Source organism: Onychomys torridus, chromosome 2 (genome assembly GCF_903995425.1).
Source record: "Onychomys torridus chromosome 2, mOncTor1.1, whole genome shotgun sequence".
NCBI classification, from domain to species: Eukaryota; Metazoa; Chordata; class Mammalia; order Rodentia; family Cricetidae; genus Onychomys; species Onychomys torridus.
The window spans coordinates 35,393,452-35,409,063 of NC_050444.1; the positions used below are offsets into that span (position 1 = coordinate 35,393,452).

At 42.0% G+C, this 15,612-nt stretch overlaps 1 protein-coding gene across 6 annotated transcripts in view; it reads left to right on the top strand.

Moving 5' to 3' along the window:
* The window catches only part of Eya1 (EYA transcriptional coactivator and phosphatase 1), a 147,542-nt gene extending 134,003 nt beyond the window's left edge, over positions 1-13,539 (top strand). For 2 of the 6 annotated variants that reach the window (XM_036178963.1, XM_036178967.1), the window contains exons 17-18: positions 1,530-1,630; positions 11,592-13,539. In XM_036178963.1, the coding sequence (XP_036034856.1) occupies positions 1,530-1,630; positions 11,592-11,672 (182 nt within the window). In that variant the 3' untranslated portion in view covers positions 11,673-13,539. Of the gene's footprint in view, positions 1-1,529; positions 1,631-11,589 lie in introns of all 6 variants that reach the window. The other 4 variants (XM_036178962.1, XM_036178968.1, XM_036178966.1 and 1 more) reach the window with 2 other exon arrangements.
* Positions 13,540-15,612: the final 2,073 nt, after the last annotated feature.

Consider the following 15,612-nt stretch of genomic DNA (forward strand, 5'->3'; position numbering starts at 1 on the left):
TTCTTTTTCCCACAAAACTTCACCCTTAAATAATCTTTGAGGTATTTGTGGAGTTGGGGGATGGGGTGTTAGCCCAGAGGAAGTTAGCCTAACCTGTGAGGAAGGCCCTGGGTCTTATCCCTAACACTGTAAGAAATAAAAAAGAACAAAGAAAAAACTGTTTACATTTCCGTAGCCATCAACTGAACCTTCCTTTCTGCACAAGTCAAACACAATACAGCTTTGCAAAGCAGCTAATTATTTTCCCATCCAGAGGAAAAATGCTGTTTGTCTATTTGTTTCTCAAAGTGATTTAACATTTCACAGTTTAGTGGAGAACTAAAGCATTGAAAGGCATCTTTGACTAAGGCTGGCTGTATTACATTCTGTCAGATGCAAATGAGAGATCTTAGTGCAAAATACAAATATAAAGCAGACATTTGTTTAAGCAAACAAGCAATTTGTTCATGTGTATATCTGATCCTCATTTGAAAGAGGTGCAGGCCCTGCTCAGCCATTCACACTGGAGAACTGTAAACTGTCCCATTGTCCATTAAAATGACCTTATTGGCAGCTGAGACCTGGAACACCGATCTCTTCTCAGAAGAAACAATGCTGGCATTAGCTGCAGAGATGTGCTGGCAGCAGAGTCGCCAACCGAGCCCAGAGGAAGTCCTGACATGGGAAAGATAGTAGACAGATAACGGTGTTCTGTTACCTGTATCCTGCTCTGCCTCTAGGAAAGTGCCTGGCTGAGCAGGAGAGGGCCGGGTGAAGTGGCCGCAGTCTTGTGTAGTACCCATACCCGTGATACCTGACATTTATTTTAAAAGGATGTTCATGAGACATCTTTAAGCAAAGACAGTAAGCCTTGCACGTTTTTCTATCCACCTGCAAGTGGAGAGAGAAACCTATGCCAGTGTTTGATTTCTTTTGCTATACTGAATCCAATTTGAGTTATTGTTTTTATCACTCTCACTGGTCTTGTATTATGTTCAGCTTGATATAACAAGTTTTTAAGTCAAGTTAAAATAGGCTGCCAGAATTGCATGCCTTTTAAGTCTCAGCTTGGAAGGAAAGAGTGTATTACTACAATGCAGCCGGCACACACACACACACACACACACACACACACACACAGCAATGTTTATGTCATAAGCTCTTTAGAAAAGAGGGGTGTCCAACATTTTGGCACTGAGACATGGCATTGTCAAAGTTCATGCTTAAGAACTGTGCAATGGTACAAAAAAAAAAAAACAACAACCTTAGCATTTAAGTTTGTGATTTTATGGTAGGCCACATTGATAGGTATCTTGGCATCATGTGGCCCAGACCACCAATTTTCAAGAGTCTGCTAACATACCGCTAATGAATTCACAACCTTTACCACATCATGCTGTCTTCTCATCACTCAAGTGGTGAGACACATTTCCCTGGATGGGGTAGCGTGTAATGGGAAGCATGAACAAAGCATCTGTTTAAAGCTTCCCAGCATGGTCAAACTGGGCTACCCAGCTGTTACACCTCTCTCCTTTGCACCTACCCACTAGGAAAGGAGAGCTGTTTTGAGAGGATAATCCAAAGGTTTGGAAGGAAAGTGGTGTATGTTGTCATAGGAGATGGTGTGGAAGAAGAGCAAGGGGCAAAAAAGGTAAGCCTCCCCCACGGGTGCCATGAGCAGCCTCAGTCCTCAAAATGGACTCCTTCTACATATGGGCATTTTTCTACCACAGACTGTGAACTGTGAAGGATCGTAAACATGGAGAGGTGCAGCGCACAACCCTACTGACATGAGTGAGCATTGCCAGTGGTGGTTGGTCAGGGAAGCAAGCGTAGCATTACACCCATCCCCCAGAACACAGGTGATGCCTATACTGTCCTTACACCTTGCATACAGGAAAGACAAAACGTTGTCAGGTGGCTCCCATCTTGTTACCCAGTCCTGGTGCAGCCCCACACCTGTTTAAGCATCACTTTAGAAAGATGTTTGCTTGTAGTCAAAGCTGGAATGCAAAGATGGCATGTATTCACTGCCCTAGAAGATTTGCACCTTCCTTCTGTCATAAGGACAACATCTGCCTTGCTTGAAGCACTGGAAAGGGGAGGGTGGCCATGACCATAAAAGCCTCTTGAAGACATGCCCTGTGGCCCATGACTGGTGTCTTGGTTTCTGCATCTGTAATTTGAGCATTCCCTTAGCAGAAACTATCTCCTTTGACATCTTGTTGCAGTTCTTAAAGGAGAGGAGCCCAATTCCTTACTCAACACTCAGGGTCTTTGCAATCTTTACAACCTGTCTTTCCTCGTCCTCACACAACACTGCAGTCACATTCATCTAGGGACCGGCTGTCTTAGTCCATTTTCTGTTACTATGGCAAAATGCTTGACATTGGATCATTTATAAAGAACAGATTGGTTTGGCTCAGTTCTGGAGGCTTGAACATTGAAGAGCATGGTGTCAGCAGCTGATGAAGACCCTCTTGTTACATCATAAAATAACAGAGGACATCCTCTGTGGACACAGGGCAAGGTCTTTCTTCATCTTTGTAGAAAGTCTATAACATCACTATGCTCCTTTTTACACACACTGCCCACTCACATCATGAGCTCAACTTAACAGATCCTAATTACTGCCCACAGTTCCCACCTTCCATTAATATCAGCGTAGAAAATTCAGGATGATTTCTAACATGTGACCTCTGGGAGACGTATTCAAACCATGAACACCTCTCTTTTGCCATGCCAATTTACATTACTCCAGAATATTTTCCCCAAATCCTCTGTCATTATCTGGCATGTTTCTCAAAACTCATGTCATACATCTTTCATTTTTAGGATTTTTTTTTTTATAACTGCACTCACTCATACTAGAACAGGAGATGTGGTAGTGGAAATAGCTTGTATGCCATATGACTTCCAGCTTTGCTGTCCATTTATTCTATGACTTTGAACCAGGTTCTAAAGCTTTCCATTTCTTTTTACTCTCCCTCCCCAGTGGGTATTATCACCGCACCTGGCTCCTTAGCCTTCTTGACCAATCAGACCCACTAAGACAACAAATGCAACCAGGATTACACAAATAACTACGAATGTCTGCTTTGACAACAGAATGTGATCTTGGGCTGGAGATCTTTTGTTAGAGACTCTACCTTCAACTTTCTTATTTATCTCAAAATCTTGGTACAGTTCTACTCCATGTTTCTTCAAGGACATCCTATCCTGACATGAATAAAGCCCCTCCTTTCCCCACAAACTCATTCATAACCCCTGTTCCCCCCACCCCCATGATGGATACAACATATTCAGTTCTTTTGCCTCTTATCTAGTCATAAATGGCATACAAAGTTCCAGGTCTCAGGTGTAGCACTGACTGTCAGGTATGACATGTAGCAGCCTTTTCATAAGCTCTGAAGATGGCTTCCTTCACCTCCAGTGACTCTGAATTCCAATATGAGCACAGACACTGGCCCTATGTCCGTTCATGACAGAAGATGCCACTGATGTGCCTGGACTGGCCAAACCCAAACACACTTAGCCTGCTAATGCTTGACAGGACCACAACTGTTGCTGGGTACATTTGTCGGCCTAGACTAGAGTTCCCCAAACTCAGTCCTGGAAACTGAAGGAAAATGGTTGGTGGGAATCCAAACTCAAGTTGTCTTCCTTGGAAAGTTTGTGGAATTCCCGGGGCATCCCTACACAGAACCTTCTAGTGGTCATAAGGGCCTAGGAGGAGAGTTGCCCCTTTGAGCAAAGTGGCCCTCCTGAGCAATTCACTCTGCTGTGGCCCTAAGCCAGCTTCTCAACTGCCCTCTGAGCTGGGTCTTCCTAATTTTAATTTCAGGAGAAAGTTACCAGAGTGTGGCTTTCTGGTTTGTGTTTCACATAAGATGCAAAAGCAGGTAAAATCCCACTGTGGGCATATCTCTTCCTACGTCTTTCTGAGATGTTTTTGAGATGGGTAGACCTGGTGAGCACAGCATGGAAGACAGGATCTCCTGGTCTGATGCAATAATTCAAATGTGTAATAAGAATACATTTTCTGTCTACAAAGGGCAGATAAAATTATCTCCACTATTTATCTTGGGACATGTTTTGTTTTTTTTTTTTTACACCAAAAAGAAATTAGGTACCCACCAGCAATGAACACTCTCTTTGAATTTTTATGAATGGTCTGTACTTTGATTTTTGAGAGTGAATGAAAGTATGTGGTAAGTGGGGTGGGGGAAGAAGCTCCTTGGACCTTGTGACCTGCTTATGTGTGTAAAAACTGTCTGATTTCAGAAGGTTAGATTCTCATACCTTGCAAAACATTGGAAACCATGTGTAACAGACTACATAGCCTTTTTCAAGACAGTGTTTGAGCTAGTCTTTAAAAGAAACTAATTTTTTTTTCCGCTTTTTGAGACAGGGTTTCTCTGTAGCTTTGCAGCCTGTCCTGGACTAGCTCTGTAGACCAGGCTGGCCTCGAACTCACAGAGATCCACCTGCCTCTGCCTTACAAAGTAGTAATTCTTTGTCCATGAAGGAAGAGACTGGGACCTGAGAATTGGTGACATATGTGAGTATCTTTAGAGCTGAGTGGTGCCCAGAAGTGAGGACTATTTAATAACTAACTTAGAGGGGGAAAGAGTAGAAAGGCACAGTGTCACTTGTAAGACAAACATATAGACAAGGTCAAAGGAACAGCGTGACTGAAAATGACTACCCACACTGTGCCCAAGATCAGAGCCCAATAAGAACATGGGGCACCAGATCTAAAACTCCTTCCACAGCCCACCCCCATTTTCAGGTACTCCCCTCCAGTATCTCATTACCACTTCACAATGATGCTATAAAAAAGCATCATTTGACCTATCTGAAAGAAAACAGGCTCAGCTGGGCCTGGTGACACATACCTCTATCCCCAGTCCTCATGGGAGCTCCAGGCCAGCTTGGACTAAAGTAAGAGCCTATCTCAAAGAACCACAACCAAACCAAGAAAGAAAGAAAGAAAGAAAGAAAGAAAGAAAGAAAGAAAGAAAGAAAGAAAGAAAGAAAGAAAGAAAGAAAGAAAGAAAGAAAGGACAGAGGGAGGGAGGGAGGGAGGGAGGGAGGAAGAGAGAGAGAAAGAGAGAGAGAAAGAAAGAAAGAAAGAAAGAAAGAAAGAAAGAAAGAAAGAAAGAAAGAAAAAGAAACAGTGCCTTAATCAGATAGCAAGGTATTGACCATACTGTGATTGGAAGCCAATGCTCCTTCAAACTATAAACTCAAACGTTCCAAACATGCTAAGATTTCATTTTTAAAAAGTTATTCTGCTTGTGAAGCCTCCATACTGGGTATGTTTGTTTCTTCATTGGGTGAGGTAGCTATAACTTACACAGGTGTCTCCTTTCTCCTCGTTGTACACGGTATTTGTTTTTTCACTTAGCTGTCTGTCCAGGCAGATGTTTGCATACAGGTATCTAGAGCTCTGTTCTGCCCATCCTGCCCAGGGACGGCTTTCTCCCTCTAAACCACGCCATCATTCTGATGTATTAGTTACCTAGTGGTTGAAATCACTAAACAGAATTAAGTGCAAGCAAGCGCCCCTCCCTGGGAAGGTCTGCACATTTGAGCATTCACATCAAAATCATAACATGTTTGCCTTTCTTCAAAACCAATTTTAACCATTTAGCTGGCTTCTGTTTTCTCTATTCTTTTAAAGGTGCTGCCGCATGCTCTCTTCATCCCTATAGAGAGATATCTTTTATCTGCCTAAATCATATTCTTTGGCTAGAGAGGGCCCTTCAAATCCTGAAACCAGTAAGCTGTTGTCTAGGTGCCCCTTGCTGACTCTTCCATTAGTGCAGCCAGATTTTCCTAAGTAATTCAGTCCAATGCCGTAATTTGTATTATAAAGTTCTTCCTTGGAAATGAAGATAGGACTTGGCTTGATTGAGCTAATTAAGCACGGGTATAGCTTTAAAAATCAGAATGATTAAATAATGATATCTAGTTTTTATTGCTAGATTAATTTTTTTTATTTTTGGAGTCCCAGTTAAATCTTCAGTGAGTAGCAGGTAAAAATGGCAAGCATCCATTATTCTATGTTCTGACCAAGATTTCATTTAAAAGCTGTTCCTTTTAAATGTGCACTCCAAAACCTGCTGAGATCCAAAGTTAAGCTGAGTACCTGGCCAGTAGTGCCTCATTTTAAACTCCAGAGAAAGCCACCTTTGTTGGAAAAAAGAAAAAAGAACACATTTGTAATATAATCTAATATTTGTTTTTTATTTAAGGGGGACACAGAGATTGAACACTATGTAGAGATTAGTTTATTATTGCAAAGTTGTTTGTTCACACTTAATTATCACATCCTGCATGCTAGGTCTTGGCTCTCTTTGCCTAAAGCAACAGTCCTCAACCTGCAGGTCACAACCCTCTGGGTACTGAAGGACCCTTTCTCAGGAGTTGCCTAACCCCATCCGAAAACACAGGTATTTGCATTACAATTCCAAACAGCAGCAAAATTACAGTTATGATATAGCAATAAAAGTAATTTTAAGGTTGGGGTCACCACAGCATGAGAAACTGTGTTAAAGGGTCGCAGCATTAGGAAGGTTGAGAACCACTAGCCTAAAAAGAAGCTGAGACACAAGGACTAAATGCTCAATGCTGGGCAGTGTCTTTACCGTGTGCTGTTAGAGTCATCAGTCTTTTGAGGTCTCTTTATTTACAACTGCAGACGTATTTGAACCCCTGTATGCCAGGTGCCTAGCAGTCACGTGTGCACAGCTCAGATAGGTTTTGTGTTTTTGAAACGCAGATGGTAATTCCGCGTATTTTCTCTGCACTTCCTCTCACTGAGCAGTCTGTCCTGGCAGCTCTCTGTACCAGAACACAGAGTGCCGCTCGCTGATCTTTCAAGTGGCCATACCAGTGTGCTACCGTGTGGATGTGCTATTCTGATTTTACCAGCCCTTTGGGGGTCTTAGCATTTAGTGTTACAAGCAGATCCTCAGTGAACGTTTTCTGAGTACATTCTTGAAAGTGCAATATTTGTGCCAGCGAGGAGAGGCTCTTCTATTATAGGAGACTTTTATTAATGCATTTTTATAATTGTGCAAACTTCAGTTTCCGTGTGAACAGCCATGCACATAGCTTTTTTTTATATGATGGATGTCATGTGTGACCAGAGGAGTAAATGTAGACTTTCAGAGGGAAGGAGATTTGAAGAGTTGTGCCAATCAGCAGGAAGAGCAGGAACAACATGTCATTGTGTTCCCCTTGGGACATATTGTGTTCTGAAGACTCCTAAGCCTATGCTCCCTTAGGCTTGGTTGCCCACCTCAGCTCCCCCTGTTAGGGATGATGAGGACTTCCATTTACATCAGACACAGCCTGTCCCTCTCCGTGTCTGATCTCACCAAATGACTTCAGGTGTCCCCCAGGCACTGACCACTCCAATGCCCCTCTTTTCTGCGTGTCTTCTGCCCAGCGTCCTAACTACAAGGCAGCTTTCTCTGTGATGAGCAGCTAGTCACACCTCCAAATCTCTCTCTCTGGCCCCTGAATAGTTTCAAATCCCTCCTTCCCTTTGTTTTGAGGCATTCCGCAAATATTAGCCTCCCTTCCCATTCATTTACAAGATAAAAATCTAAACTCCTTCGGTATATTCTCAGGGCAGCCCCCTGAAAAGCTCCTTCCTTCTTAGTCTGTGGAATGAGCCTACCATTCCAGCCTGTTGACATTCCAGGCTAATTACAGAAGATGCTTCCTGAACCCCTTTTATCCGGTCGCCTTTGTGTATCCACCCAGGAGTCCATCCCCTGCCCCCCCCCCCCCCATCTTTGTTTATTCTCCCAACTCTGGGTACCCCAGCTTGCTGCTGAGCTTCCCTGTCTTTGCAGTCATCATTTTTGTTCTTATTTTCACAATACCTCCCTTGTGATGAGGTGGTCCAGTCAATCTGCTTTGTCTGCCCAGGGGTCCTGAGCCATGGGGGCATGCTCTTGTGTTCCCAGTTCTTGCTGCAGCTACGGTGATCTGCGGGTAACAGCCTTTATTTTAACAACTCTAAACTTGGAAGCAACCATGAATCATTTACACTAACTAGTTCATTTACTGATAAACTGGAGCTCTGGGAAGATTGTACAGTAAAGGAACCTCATTGGGTTAATGGAGAGGAGTTGAGCTCAGGCTTCTTCAAAGTCATGTGCTTCTCTTTTCTTCTTTTGGCACCCCTTCTTTCTGGTTTTATAAAAGAAATACTTATGTCTAGTGGCCAAGAATAATATGCTCACACACACACACACACACACACACACACACACACACACACACACACTTCATTGCACCCAGTGTTCCCCAGTAGTGTCAAGTGTAAAAATCTATGTACTTGGGTAGGAAAAGTATTACCCTATGAAATGTTGATCTGATGATCTTTAACAAGAGTCACTGGCCTTCTTTACTAAGCTATCTTTTATTAACCAGCCACTTGATTGTGGACACTGCTTAGAGCCCCTATGGTTCTATGAGGACGAAACTGCTCACCACAGCAGACATCACTATCCATTCTTCCTCTGAGCAGGTGGTGCTAAGGCTGGAGATGATGTTCTCAGTGCAGCTGTCTCTAGGGTCTGTCAGCTCTCATCCAAAACCTTTGGCAGGTTTATTCCAAGGAGCAGCTTCAATGCCCCTGCACTGAGATGAGCCATCTTTATACCACAGGTGTAGTTTTCAGGATGCAGCTTGGTCTGGGTTTATGAATGCTCTAAAGGGTGAAGTTCCTGGTATCTCATTGCTAGAAAACAATCTGACTCAGGACTCTTGTGAATAATTCCTTCTTTTTAGATATTGTTATTTGAAATTAAAGCTAAGCAGTCTAAATGTGCCCTCACTGGCATCTGGCACACCTGAATGGATGAGACACAGTTCCCAGAACTGCTTTTGCAGCCTATGAATCAGAGTGCCTATTTTGCACCTTAATTTGTCAATGGAGTCACTGGATTTTTTTTCAGTTCCTTTTTCAATGTCTCCATCACTCATCTCATTCCTCACTCCACAGTGTAGCAGTAGCTTTCAGATTTGAACTGATGGTGGTTGTATGTAGAGGGCACTTATCTGAGGCAAACCCACTTCCCTCCAGAGCACTCAGAGCTCCCTCAAGTAGTTTATGTGTGTTGAGAAGGTGGATGTTCTAAAGCTTCTGGCTGGAGCCTTCAGCATGCTACTAGCATCCTGAAGTACCTGTACTTAATAAGATGAATAGAGATGAGCAGCTGCTCTGGAGAAAGGATCACTAACAATAGCATAAAGAAGAGAGGGCTCAGCACTTAAGAACACTTGCTGCTCTTGCAGAGGACCCGAGTTTGATTCCCCACAATCCAAGTGAAATGGCACACAATTGCCTGCAACCCAAGCACCAGAGGACCCAGTACCCTTTCCTGGCCTCCAAGAGCGCCTGCACTTATATGCACACACCCACACATGCACACATACAAAATTTAAAGTAAAACTTTCAAAAATAATAAGGTCTGAAAAACAAGTTAATTACAAAAACAAAGTTTATAAATATAGATACTATGGAGGCAGTTAAATAAACTATAGGTTGAAAGTAATGAATAGCTTTCTTTAAAAAAATTATGTATCTAAAATGAGTTAAAGATCCAGTGAGCATGCTAAATAGTACAAATTGTATATATGCATAATTTTTATATATGCGTCTATAAAAATATAGTTATGCTTACAGTGGTTTAGTGTTTAGTATTTTAATGTTAGGGAAAGAAGTGATTTGTATTTATTTACAAGGTTCTATAGGCTTAAAGTGTTCTACAATATGCAGGAATTTGTTCTAGTAAGGAAAAGGAAGAAAGCTTTCTGTATGGCAGGTGATCAGTTTGCCACCCTCCTCTGTGAATCAGTCACTCAAACTTCCCAGTATCTGCTATCAACAGGGAGAAAGAGGATTCTGTGTATATCCACCTTGCCATGGTGCTGCAAGTTTGCAGCTACAGAAAAAGGCCACAAGGAACAAGGAACGGAGCACTGTAGCATCTAGGCTTCAGACTTAGCCCAGCCACAATAGGAATCTTACTTTCGGTCCTTACCGGCTATCTTAAACCTCTCTTCTCTCCCTTCCACAGTAGAATAATGATACTACCACTGAGTCACCTTATACCCAGCCTGTCAGAACAGCCGAGGCAGCATAACCCACTATTATCAGTAAAGTGACTTAGAGTTTCTGGGGCCGTGTACCCTCTGGCTTTTCCAGCCACCTGTATCTTCTCCCACAGCTAGTCAGTGTCAATGAAGTTCTCCTTCATCTCCGTTATCTATGCCTCAAGCCCCAGGGCCATCTGGGTACCCTTCCAGATGGCCACCTCCCACACTCAGCTCAATTGCCCCTTGCTTCCTTGGGGTATGTCCCTAGTTCCCTACTCTATCGGCACACTGAGGAATTCCTGCGTTTCACAGTCTGAGAGGGTGAGCTGGTACCATCTATGTCTCGGACTCTTCTGTTCCTAGACCATGGGCCCAGAAACAGGAAAGATAATCTTTGTTGAATAAATAAATGAGCCATGGTACAGATTACAGTTTAATAGTGCCAAGGGAGCTATCTATCTCTACATCTGTGGAGATTTTAGGCATTCATTTCTGGACTATTCCTTATTGACACATAACAGAGATCTATAGATGCCTGCCAGAAGACTGAGTCAGGAATGCTCAATATTAGAGTTAGAGAATGCAGGAAAAGACTTTAGCAGGTAATTTGAGCATATTAATAATATTAATATCATTTATAAGTATATTAAATAATGTGTGCACCATTATATAACAGTTTTATGAGCTATATCAGACTACCTACAAATCTTTAGAATCCAGCTTCCGTGACAGATTTTCTACTTCTTATAAAATTTCCTCAAAGTCTTTAGCACTGTAGTTGCAAATCATACATCTGCCTCTAGATGATTGTGTGTGAGAGAAATCTGTTTTCCTGTGAAGAAAACACAATGTTGCTCTCCGAGAAAGATCTTACTGCCACATAAATACTTTTATAAATGCTTCTGAGCAGCAGTCTGCTCTAGCCTCTGTGGAAGGAGGTTATACCCTGTTTCCAGGACTGTTCAGGGGTTCCCAGACACTTCTGTCTGAACTTGATTTGTGCCCTAATGGCTTAAACAACTGCAGATACACTCACACTAACCTTAGATGCTCATTTGCAATTTTTCCCACATGGAATAGTCATGAAGAAGAAAAGTCTCTTCATCTATGAGCAAGATTGTGTTTAGAAAAAAAATGTAAAATCCTGCCAACTAAGGAAAACGTTTCAACCCATAAAGAATAAGCTTTGTAAACTTTCAACATTGACAACCACAAGGGACATATATCAAAAAGCACCAGTTTCTTTTCAGTGACTTTTATTTAAAGTTTGGAATGATCATTCAAGTCACAGTGGCATTCTAGAGAGAAATAGATACTGCACTTACACCATTGTTCTTTGGGTTTTAAGTGTATGTGACATGCATGTGCTGGCTGGTAGTTTTTACAGTACTGAAATGGTGGTGAGCAGAGCAGTGTCTCTCTAAAGGAAATGGGAGGGTTTATGTGGGTCAGGTTCTCTGTCCTTACCATATGTCTGCCCTCTGCAGCATGCTATGCCCTTCTGGAGGGTCTCCAGTCACTCGGACCTCATGGCCCTGCATCATGCCTTGGAATTAGAGTACCTGTAACAGCCTCATGCCAATTTGACACTGCGCAACTGCCCTGTGGCCAGAGACAATCCAGCAGGCCTCAGTCTTGTGTCAGTGCTGGACTGTGGAATGTACCAGTTTCAACATATGGATGAATGGCTGCTGTGGTCTTGACTGCTCCCCTCCAGGTTAATGGAGGACCATGTGTATTTCTTCAGAATAGCTGTTGACTCTAGTACTGTGAATCCAATGAAAATCAGCCATGAGAATGTTCTAGCACAGTGTGATGTGTCTTGGCTACATTAACTACATGGTTCAAACCTGTGAAGAAAAGACCTACAGACACTTTGATTTTCAGCAAATGTGACATAAACAGCTTCTCCAACCCAGCAAACTTGATTCCACAACAGAAACTGAGATGTGTTTCCTGGACATGAGTGGAGGGATCCTCTCAAAGGTTTACTTTTTGGTGTCTCCTACCCAGGGCAATCTGTATGTCACTACTTATTTATGAAAAGACTTTCAAGAAACAGATTTGCCGAGGTATAATTCACATACTGTTTAATTCACCAAGACAGACTTCTCAGTATCAAACAGTTGAAAGGACGATAGTATAAGAAACAATCAATGAAAAGGCCTTTGCCTGACAATACAGCAAGTACTTTGAATTTTAGCACATTGCAAAGTAGTTTAAAGTATGTCTAATTTAAACATGTAAAATGTACATCACTGAGACAATCGTGTACAGAAAGAAGTTTTGGTGTAAATTTGTAATAATGGATGATTCTTTTACATTCTGTTTAGGGAAATGCTATTAGGAAGCGTGGGCACAAACTCCTACAGTGCCTTAGCTGAGTATTGGGTATAAATATTGTAGATAATGGATCCTTTCGATAATGTAATCTAAGACCAAAAGCATGAATGTCAAGTGTCAACAAGGATTTTATTTTCCCAATCTTTTATCCTATCAATTTTTCTAATTTTTTTTTAGTGTTGGTTAGAAGGGCCTTGATAAAAATAACACAGCAGTTTCATAACTGAAAAAAATTTTAGTCTTCCGGCCCACCTCACTTTCTCATTTCAACACTAATGTATTATATGTAACTACTTGGAAAAGAATGATTATTCGAATGCTTCATCCCACAGAAAGAATATAGATGATAGATATATTTTATTAATAAAATTAATTGGAGCCTAGCAGAGTTTCCATGTGCTCAGAATTATTATTGTGTCTGGGTTTTGTGTCTGGGTTTCTTGTTTGTATCAACGAGTACATTTTACCATATAGCTGGGTCAGCAACACTTCCCATCAGTCCCTCTGCTCAGTCTTTCCCTCCTCGTTGCCCACAGTGGGTATGTCTGGCCATCATCACAAGCACTAATGTTGCAATGTTGCTTTCTATTTATGACCTGACAGACGTAAATCTGTGACGACAAATGACCATGTTTGTCCTGCTCTAAGAAAGATTCTTCCAAAATGATGAATTTGTACGAGCAGGATTCCTTCTCATCTCTGGCTTTGTGGTACCATGAAATTACCCTTTGGATCAATTTTGTCTAATAGTATTACTCTGGGTTTGACCTGGAGTAGCAGACAAACCACTCTACCCTTTCCTTTTCTAAAAGTCCATGTGGCTGCTAAAAATTAGTCATTGTGAATTCTCCAAATTGTTAAAGTGAATAATGGAATCCGTTTCCTGTCTCACCTGGCATAGACAGAAGTGGATGGTTTTTAAGCCTCTTCATTTGATATTTCTGTACTCTGTGAAGACTGAAAAGATAGCTTTGATCTTGGCCTTACTGTAAAAGAAAAAAAAGGGGGGGAGGGTTGTGTGTCCACAGTTGTGTACAGATTTTTTTCTTCATTAATTTTGTGTTTAAATTAATAAACTTGATTTGTGCGGGACTGTATGTTCCTTGAATGTCAGTATCATCTATCTGGCTTTGGTTACGTGGAGGAGCAGAATCTTGTTTGCATTAGAACCCTGCAGCCAGAGGAAGTCATATGGACAACCTGGTGATGGCTTTATCAGTCCTTTAGGAACTGAACTGGAAGGCAACAGCTGGTTCTTTGATCATCACAGGGACTGGAGAATGGAAAAGCTCTTTATTTATCCAGACTACTTCAACTGGATCCTCACTCAAATTTATCTATGATAGAACAGAATTAAACATAAATTATCTTGGATTGCAGAGCATAGATCTACCCACTTAAATACCTAAGGGAGAGCAATATGAGGCAGTTTCATCAAAAAAGAATACTCACAACATATATCTCTGTGATTTGCCAGATTAATCACTGACAGAGGGCTATAAAACTGTACAGCTCACTTTCTCTTGAGAATTCAACCCAAGAAACACAACATTCATATATATGAATACATGACAAGCAAACACACACAGTTGTCTGGCCCATTCATCATCCCTGTGATGTGGATTTTTCACAGGCACTCACTACACCAATTCACTTGAATAACTAGGTGTCCAATATGAAAGTGATGAGAGCTGAAGGGAAAATCTTGGAAGAAGTAGAGGTGGGAAGTGATGGTATTATCAGGTCTTAGGTGAAGAAAGTATGAAGAATAGTCGAAGTGGGGGTTGTACACTCTGAAGATAAATTCTCTGCCACTTCTAACATGGCACCCCCAGCCCAACTATTTTAAGGGCTCCCCCCACCCCCAACCATTAGCTGAAGCTCAGATTTCTAGTAGTCCAGAGCCTCCAAATACAGCTTGTTCTTGCCTCTTAGCAATACCTCTCTTTGCTGTAATGAACAGTGTTCTATGCCTCTGGTTAGTACACAGACCAAGAATCCTACTTCATGTTTGGTCAGAACATTCTAGCATTCAAGCCTCAGTCCACCTGCACCACAGCTAGTCCTTTATCATTGGCAAAGCTCTTTCCCCTAATATCACGAAGTGTTAGCTCCTTCTCTCTAATGTCTCCCCCACCTACCTCTGCCTTGATGGGCAGGCAGTTCATAGTCTATCCCACAGACTCGCTTTCCCATGTGGCATTGTGCTAGGCACTATGGGTCAAGATAACCTTGATCCAATAACTGACTTCATGGTAAAGCTGGTAGAAACAGATTGTGAATGAATTGGTGAGGTGGCAAGAATAAGATACAGTCAAGGTGGAAAGACTCTTTGTGGAAACAAAGTTTATGGGTACTATTCTAAGTGAAGGAGGAGTCACTGAGGGGATTTGATAAATTATTGCAGTGATCATTCTGGCTGAGTAGAGCGTGGGCTGTAGTGAAGGTAGTGGAGAAAGAGAAGATGTGGGGGAAATGGTTATTAGGCCAAAGGAAGGCCAGTGAGCAACGGTCTGATTAGAATGAAGAGGATGGAAATCTGAAATCTGACATAACAATAGTCAGGCTGAATAAGATGTTACATGTGGGGAAAGTGAGGTACAGTGAAATGTGGATGCACATGAGATAAAGAGGGTCATTATCTAAACTGTTGTGTAACAGGGCATTCTAATGGTTTGCACACTCGATTCTGTGGGCAGACAGACAGACTGCCTGCAATCCCAGCAGAGCAAAGCCAACCATTTAACTGTATTCCTGGTTGCCTAGGATGCGACTAACAATGAGCTGTTTCAAAGATTATAAGGGAAAACCAAGCTAATATTTTCAAAGTATGAGACCACTGCTGAGTTTGTATATACATTTTTTTCCTGACCACATGAAGAATCAACTTCTCCAATATAGCAAGAACCCTATGGACATGTTCTGCATGGCTGGGTCTGGGCCTAGAAACAAGGTGAAAAACAGGCCCCTGCTCTCAAGCCTTTGGCTGGTGGATGTTAGAGAACTCACTGACATTCTAGAAAGGTCTCTGTGAGTGGTGCTAATAGAGACCAGTAGTAGGATAGCCAAGGCTCCTACAAACTAAAAGCATGAAGTTGGCCTGAGCAGAACTTGGCATAGAGGCAAGACTGACAGCAAGCTAGACTAGAAGAGTGATAGAGCAGG